The sequence below is a fragment of the Anarrhichthys ocellatus genome, unplaced genomic scaffold (assembly GCF_004355925.1).
Source record: "Anarrhichthys ocellatus isolate YVR2014 unplaced genomic scaffold, GSC_Weel_1.0 scaffold33, whole genome shotgun sequence".
Lineage (NCBI taxonomy): Eukaryota > Metazoa > Chordata > Actinopteri > Perciformes > Anarhichadidae > Anarrhichthys > Anarrhichthys ocellatus.
In genome coordinates this window covers 329,714-338,515 of record NW_022280063.1, presented here as the reverse complement: position 1 = coordinate 338,515, position 8,802 = coordinate 329,714, and the positions used below count along the sequence as shown (strand labels likewise).

The window sequence follows — 8,802 nt, the reverse complement described above, 5'->3', positions numbered from 1 at the left end:
AAAATCCCTAGACATGAGGGAACTGAAATTCACTCAAAGCATTTTGCTAAATGTAAAATGAATAAGTGTAATTTATTTGTAACGCTCTCGTTGTGTCTAGTCCTTTATACTCTCGCACAATGTAAGAGGAGATAAGCTACATTATGACTCAACTGTATCTAAATAGTTACATGACGAGGTAGAATTGAGAGAGATTTGCAAATTGTACGTCTTTAAGTCCTTAAAACGTACTCCAACTCTTGTTTCTGTCTTGCATTGGGCTCTCATGCACATTGAGAGGATTATTTTGGGAAGTATAAGAGATTTTGTGCACATTAAGTGTCACCAACACTGTCGAGCATCCCTGCTGAGGTTTGAGGGTATTTTCAGACTTTCACCAGATGTCTGTCGTGTTCTTTGCTCTCAGGGCCTCATTTGCAGCACGAAGGTGAAACAAACGTTTCACCTTTGTTCAAGGTGTTCAATTCTTTAATTATTTTTAAAGTTGTGAGCTCTTGTTTTGAGGTGGAGGCATAAATGTCAGAGGGTGATATCTCAAAACCTGGAGAAATACAACCAAAACCATCTACCACTGCTGGTGTGAAAATATGTTTCGTTGAAATTTGGGTGAAATGACCCTTCAAGTTGGTCTCATTTACGTATATATAAAAACATACATTTAAAGGTACTTAAACTCTACAAAGCCTGAAGTCCATTGCAAATAGAAGTCATTAGATACATTTTATGTAAGCCGATGGATCTGAAACATCTCCAAGAATGAATTAAAGTAAAAATATACAGGTAATACAAAATACACACATTGCAATCAATCAAATCAAAGCTAAACACAAAACTCCAACTAACCTCTTTGTGTGTCTTCTTTCTCCTCTCGCGTGTCTTGCAGTCCTTGCCCACTTGCAACTGAACGCCTCGGAAACATGCAGACACACACATACGCACGTGCACAACTATCTACAGGGCAGACTAAACAAATGAGCAGGTGTTTAGTGTTGATTTTCCACCCTTAATGCAAAGTGTCTTTGCAGTACAGGTCATTTCCATTGGATGCAGTGTGTTGACTGCCTGATGTTGATGGTTTTCCTTTGCAAACAGAACATGCTTGTGGTCACTTCTGTCTATATGGGGACAGTTCTCATTATCCAAGTTTTAAAGTTTGACAACTCCCTACAGTCTGTACAGTATGTAACACCTCTTTCTTTCTTTTTTTTTGTATTTCTGTTCTGCTTTGAAGAAAGATAATAAATTCTTTATGGATATTTAAATTTCTTCTTCTAACACTGTGTGTAGTGGAGATATATTGTTTTACAGATTCATTTCTCCAGACCTGATTTCATGAAAACATTTATGTCTGTTTCTCACTCGTGATCAGTGTCATGGAAGCCAGCCTCCTTTATCTCACTATCTATTCGCTGCTACATCAACTTTCCATTTCCTCATGGTAGCATCACACATCTATTACTCGGGGGGTAAATATGAGACGTGGCTGCCGACGCCAGCTTGAGATTCTTTTTTCTCGTCATCTAAATCCAGTGCGAGCAGACAGACCACTCCATCTCCCTCATGTGTCAGTGCCGCTCTGCAGGCCGATGAGGTCCTCTCCTCATTTCGACTGTGGTGAATTAGGTCCATCTTCTCCTGAACACCCTGACTGTCCCTCTCTTCTCTCTTCCTTCACCTCCCTTTCTTCCTCTCTGCTGTCAGAATAGCACACATTGAAAAACACATGCTGAACCATGAACTGTTCAACTCAACAAGAGTCTATTTATTCAGCTTTTATGGCAGTATTATTATTAATATTATTATACAACAATTTGTTTACAGTAAAGGTTTAAAAATTCCCCCTTCAAAAAGTGTAAAGTGCAGATTTGTTAGTGTGTCTACTCGAGTCCTTCTGTAAAAAATAAGACAGCTCACTGCTAGAGTGTGAACTGACTAAAGCAACATTAAAGGGGCTCTCAGACAGAGTTTATGATTAAAATATATGTACATACTGGAATAATAAAGGTTCCTTATTCATTTAAAGATAACATTTTTTATCAGGAGCAATATCCACATTAGCTGTAAAAGCTGCAGCGGATGCTTTCGAGAACTCAAGCGAATCAGAGTTCATAGGTCGGCACGGTCCAGAGGTTTCTCCACCTCGCTGCTCCAACTTTACATGTCAGTGCATCTTGTGTTTCTAGTGCATCAAGAACAAAACAGCAGTCTGACCTCCTTATGATTACACAGAAAACCTTAGTTTACATCATGCAAGAGCTTCTCTTGAAATTGAGTTTGACATGATTTTCAGCATATTATCTGAACCTACCTGGAAGCCTTTAATAAAGTCAAGTTGTGATCAGTATTTGCAGTTATTATTTGACCCATCTCAGTTTTCCAGTCATGTATACCAGTCATGTATATTCTCCATGTTCCTAAACCCACCAGGGGCTCTGAATGACTTTAAACTGACGACCATAAGACATCAATAATTGTGACAGAATGAGTTGCTGCAGTACAAACAGAAAAATAAAACCTTCTTCTTTGACATTTAGTTCAAGATTCTGGTGAGAAAGAAAGGGTCAACGATCACATGTGTCTTTAAATCCACACGAACAACACAAAGTTGGCTGCATTCAGTGGCTGCAGCAGCACTGGCATTTTTGCGGTGTTTGCTACTCCACAGTGTAAGAAAATACATATTAACAAGATCAACACACATCAGATTTCAGAATTTCATGTTAAGTCTTTAGCTAACAACAACATATGTATACTGTATGTCTAGAGTAGATGGCGTGGACTTCAGGAAGCCTGATAGGGATCCTTTTCTTAAACTATTAAAAAACAAAGACTGCTGAGAGATTTGAGCTGCCTAAACAGTGGCGGCCATCATCAAAGTCCTTTCAGAGCCTTCCTATCCTTCATAAATGTCAACGGTTGAACTGCATTAGTACACCTTCAAACAAAACGTCCTGTTTTCCCTTGTCGACCAGCTACTTGAAGCTTGTCTTCTAATTTCTGACGGCTAAAAGAAAGCAAGACTTTCTCCACAGAAGTGCTCTTAAAGGGAACAGCAGCAGCAGTTCAGCAAGAATTAAGGACATCTAGAGTGTTCAGTTCCTGTTAAGTCCAAACTACGGGAGACGTTCAGCAAGCATGCAGTAAAAGAGGCGACTTCTACACTGGCTGCATCTCCAGTTTTGCTTTGCATTTGCAGCCTTTTCTCCGGGAAAAAACGGGGATGAGGAGGAGTATCTCCAAAAACGCTCCAACGGCTTCATCGGGGGACGTCACAGCGTCCTGTAACTGTGGAAAGTGGAAGGCGTGGCTACTGCCATGGCCGCTGTGGTGTCGGGTTGGGGTTGGGGTAGATGGGTGCCGGTGCCGGGTGGTATGCAGGAACCGCCGTGTTGGGGTAGGGCGGGTATGTCGGCGTAGGGTATTGCGCCATGAGGTGAGGCTGACCGTGGGTGGTCACGTGGGCGGGCGAGGAGGCAGTGGAGGGCAGGTGGAGGTAGAGTGGGGCGGATGGAGCGGAAGGGGCGGAGGGTGCCGTCGGAGTCGGGACCCTCTGCAGGACGACGTGTGGGTAAAGCTGGGACTCGGAGCGGTAGAGTCCGGGCAGGGAGGCCTTCAGCAAACTCTCCTGACTCCTGTATGAAAGCAAGAAAGAAGAATCTAAAAGTCAGTATAACCGATAAGTTGTGACGCAGAGCAACAGCAGAGTGCGGGATCTTCTTTTCTCAAGACTCAAGTGCCGCTTTCCAGCTTACCTCTGGTATCCTCTGTTCTCATATCCACCGAGCCCTCCGGTGAGGTAGAGGGGGCTGTCTGGAGCCAGACGGGGGTTCATCCTCTGGGAGAGATGGAAGATCTTGGGAGGAGGGAAAGCTTCCCACTCACCCTCTTCTCTCTCCAGCCAACACTCGCTGCGACGGGACGAGCGCTTGTCTCTGCGCCTGAGGAGGAGAGAACTTTAGCGGCTCAGGTGGTGCTCTCACACCAGGGGGAAGACTACATGTAACAGGCAGGGGGGTTGTATGCTCTCCGGGTCCTACCTGCTCTGTCCCTCTTTCTTGGCTCGGTACCGACTGGATCGTTCCTGCAGGCAGCAGATGAGGAAGGACAGGGACATGGCGAGGATGACAATGCCACTGACCACTGAAGCCAACACAGCCACTCTCAGACCACGGTCCTCAGGTCTGGGGATCGCTGTGGGGGTGGGGAGAGGGGACAAATTATATTTTTAAAAGTTTATTTCATCAGCAAATGCCCCAGAAAATCTGTGTTCGGCGGTGGCCAAATGAAGCAGCTCACCTTCGCAGACGGGCAGGTAGTTGCTCCACTGCGGTTTTCCGTTCCTGACATTGCAGTAGATTTTTTCGCTGCCGACCAGCTGGTATCCCTCCCTGCACCAGAAGGCCAGCACGCTGCCGATCGACATGCCCGTGCCGCTCTCCACGTAGAAGGAACCCCGACGTGGCGGCAGGACGGGGATACAGAACAGACCTGAGGGCGAGGTGGGACAAACAGAAGGTCACGGACCAAAAGAAACACCTTGTGATTGAGAGCTCGGGACATGAATAAGGAAGAACTGTGGTTCAGATTCATGAGCTAATCTATTTTAATCATAGACTGTATATAAGAAGTGGACAGGGTCGTTGTGACGTCACCCATTGGTTGGTGGATTGCGGTTTTGAAGCCTCGAGTTTGTAATTTTGGCCGTCGCCATCTTGTTTTTTGGTAGTGAGCTGTTAATCACAAGGTAGCCTCAAAGCAGACTTCGCTTTATGGTCTATTTGACTCTAAATGGACTCGGGATTCAAACCATAAACTCATGTTTACAATGTTTACTGAGGTAATAAATCAGGTGAGAAGTAGAGTCATTTTCTCATAGACTTCCATACACTCTGACTGCTTTTTGCAACCAGACGAGTCGCCCCCTGATGGCCAGTAGAGAGAATGTAGTTCAGGGCACTGTCGACATTGGCTTCACTTTTCCGAAACCTGAGGTTGCCGCCTGGTCTTAATAAAATGTTCTTGATAAAGCTTCATATTTAGCGTACGGACACAAGAGATATCTTCTAGCAAACCACAAATTATGGGTGTTTACTTGTCATCAGCTGTGAGTTTTTTCAGTGAACGCAACATCAGTGGAGTGATTTAAGTGTATCACTCTAGAAATAGCAAAAATCCCTTTCTTTCTTCCTGCTTTATTTTATTTTAGTCCTGGACTGTGCCTGATTGTGGACCATTAGTGGATTATGGCATCTGTTTGATTCTGAGACACACTACTAATGTTTACTTCTATCAGACTCCATGAGATTTAGACTCTGTGTACTCTGTCCCAATTCCTCTTTTGACTGCCCCTTTTCCTTTGTGTCCGCCTGCTTCTTTTTACTCCTCCATCCCTCCTCTCTTTGTTTTTACTTTTCTCCTCTCTCTCTTGTCAAACACAGACACAGCTCGGTCCAGAGTGTCTGTTGCGGAGCCTGAGATCATCAGTTCCACTGAATAGATATAGACACAGAGAGATGGAGAGACAGAAATAACTATTTTTATCCTCCTTGTGCAACAATACGCAAGTGCCACCGAGAGGTCTCGTGATACGGCAGCTATTGTTAGATTCTGCAGTGGGGATTTTCAAGGCTCTCAGTAAACCCGTAAACAGTGTCGCTAGTCACACCAAACATCCCACATTTTATTCCTGGAAGACCTTACTCAAACTGAAAATAAGTAACCATATGATATCTGCAGTGGGTTCACAATGCTGGTGACTTGGCCAGCTGCTGGGTTTTCTGGCTTTTTAAACTCACATCACTGACTCACACTTTGTTACTTTGTATGCGTGACATTAATTAAAATCATAATAAAATCCTATGGGTAAAAAAAATACCAGATGATTCGATTGCAATCCAAAAATATAGTACATTTCAGAAACACTACGCTGCACGAGATTCTAGTTGTAAAAATGAGTTGTTTACTTTAAAGCTGCATTAATACTTTTTTTGACCACTGGGTGGCAGCGTAACAAGCTGTAAACGCGCTGACATATTATCACCTTTGACTAAACTTGATATAGCTAACATGCTAGCAAACAGTTGCCTATTTACAATCTAACACACACATGGAGCTTTATCAGAATTATTTTAGAGTTGTGTTTCTGGCCACCTGGAACAAAAGTCCAATAATAACTCCTTTGAGCTCTGTTTTCCTGAGGGAAGTATCTTACTCTTAAGCTACTCAGTGCTGCACTATGTTCACCAGCTAGTTGCCAACTTTGTGTGTGCGCTATTTGTTGGCTGGGCAGGTGGCGCACAAGGGGTTATCAGAGCTTTTCTTTGCTTAAAGCAGCTGCCTGCTGTGGCGATGAGAGACTTAACTAAAACTGGGGTTGCAAAACTAAAACAATGAGCTGAAAGACGCTACAACGTGCAAAGAACTGCAAAGCTGGGTGATAAATCTCTGTGGGTTTCATCGATAAGAGAGACAGCTTTTCCATTAGACGTGGTATTTTCTTGTTATAAGAATCATGATTAGCGCAGCTTTAAAAAAAAGCTCCTGCTTTGGCAAGAAATGAACAGAGAAAGACAATTAAAGCATGGTGACGTTTTAATGAGTAATGGCCAGGGTTTGCTTTGCTGTGTCAGTATTAGTGTAATCTGTGTGTGTGTGAGTGACTTTGTGGGAGAGAGAGATGTCATCCCACTGTAAGACCCTGTGAACATGCAAGCTGCTCTCTGCTGATTAGTAACGACAGATGGGAGGATTTCTGCAGCGGTAGAGAGAGAGGAGAGGATCCCGTGATCCTGTGTGAAGATGACAGCATCCCCTCCCCTACCCGACACACACACACACACACACACACACACACATATATACACACCAAGGCACACACATCAGACACGTGCGTAATGGGTAGTACAGGGAAACAAGGACAAGCTGACTCTGTTTTTAAAGGGGAAGCTAAAAGCCATTCTGTTTCAACCAAAATAGACTACCTTTTACTGATGCTATTACTGTGTGTGTGTGTGCGTGTGTGTGTGTGTATATGTGTGAGTGGCCACTACTTTAGCAAAAAGCGGGAGAAAGGTTTAAGTGTTCTAGTGGCCAATAGCTGCATAAGATTCCATTCAAAACATCTGCGTAATCATATTACAATGACATCATTAACAAATCACCTTCTCGTCACATCTGCTCACATGTAGATTTATAAAAACTGAATATACTGTCACATATATACTCAGACATAAGTTAATGACATTATCAACACTGGTGCAAATAAAATGTGACTTTTAATGAAGATTGGACATAGACGTGTGAATTTATCTTATTTGCTGATGCCAAAAATATCTTCTTTGTTTTTCAGCTAAACAAAACGGTCGCTGTGTGAAAATAATATAATCCTGTCATTTGTGTTTGAGAGATGTAAATCTAGGGCGGGACATTTGCATTTGAATAAAAGCGTTATGATATTGTTTAATTAAACTGAGGTGGCTTTAATTATCATCTGAGATTCATCTGGTGAGTTTATCAGACCTCATTTCAGTAGCAGGAGCTTTCATTTAATTATTTACTAAGACTCACACATGGCACAGACCAACACGGTTATCTATTTGCTGTTCGCGGTACGAAAGAGTCGTTTTTATTGGAACTTTATTAAGCTTGACGGCTTAACATTTTCTACAGTCAAATGAATTAACAGCAGCCCAATAAGAAAACATTTTGTATTAGAGAAGGCCACGCAAGCCGGTATTTGCTGACTACTGCTGTAGTGTGTCGAGTAAAGCGATGTACTCTTGTTCAAGTCCAACTGATATCACATTTCATCATCCCTATATGTAGTATAAAATGTGTTTAATGTGTTTTTTTATTTTAAACGGAAATATATGATCATTTAAGACCCTGAATAGGGTAAGCGTTTGCAGATAATGGATGGATGGATATCATCATTCGAGTCAATACCAGAAATGCTGCACTTCCTCTCAGCTAGCCGCAGGGGCGTGTCCGTGTTTGATTGACAGCTGGCGGGCTTCCAGAGAGCAGGTGTTACACCATGGAGAGTGAGAGACAAAGCAAATAAACATGTGCTGTAGCCTGTGTGACGTGGTGTTGTTTTGCTGGTGGTGTTGAAGCTTAGGGGCCACACCCAAGTGACGTCTTCAGATAAGTTTGCATGCTGTTTAATGTGCTGCAGCTGAGCAGCTAATTAGCTTTCAGGCCATCCATTCAAATCATTTTGTGTTTATATTACAGCATATCATAGCTAGCTAACAAACTCTTGCTCAAACCCCATTAGCACATTAGCTAATGTATGTTCATTGCGGGGCGATATGGCTAACATTTTTAATCTTGATATAGGTCATTTCATATCTTGATAAAGGCTTATAGCACAATATGTAGTCTATATGAAATAACCACAGGGTAAAGCCTATTTTTGTATGCATACTCTGTGAATTAAATAACAAATGAGTATTTTCTCATTTTATTAAGAACTCGAGTGCAAAGTTTTCAAGTGAAATTATTGAGAAAAAAAAGAATATTTTCAAACTTTACACTGACTTAGATTACGTTATTGTATATCACAATATCTCGATAAATAATTTCATCACGATAGGATTTTAGAGAAATTATCATATTGAGTTATCGCCCGGATTATGTACATGCAAATGGGTTCTGGGAACTTACCGCAAGGGTTAAATCTGGAATGCACCTCCTAAGCTTCGTCTCACACACACACACCGGCACCGACACACACACACACACACACACACCAACACACACACACACACACACACACACACACACACACACACACACACA

At 42.5% G+C, this 8,802-nt stretch overlaps 1 protein-coding gene across 2 annotated transcripts in view; it reads right to left on the bottom strand.

Moving 5' to 3' along the window:
- Positions 1-1,736: 1,736 nt before the first annotated feature.
- LOC116393374 (sushi domain-containing protein 3) overlaps positions 1,737-8,802 on the bottom strand; it is a 30,164-nt gene continuing 23,098 nt past the window's right edge. For both annotated transcript variants that reach the window (XM_031865653.1, XM_031865654.1), the window contains exons 3-6: positions 4,297-4,488; positions 4,038-4,191; positions 3,753-3,938; positions 1,737-3,632 (exon numbers count right to left, since the gene is read on the bottom strand). In XM_031865653.1, coding sequence (XP_031721513.1) covers positions 3,308-3,632; positions 3,753-3,938; positions 4,038-4,191; positions 4,297-4,488 — 857 coding nt within the window. In that variant the 3' untranslated portion in view covers positions 1,737-3,307. The remainder of the gene's footprint in view (positions 3,633-3,752; positions 3,939-4,037; positions 4,192-4,296; positions 4,489-8,802) is intronic.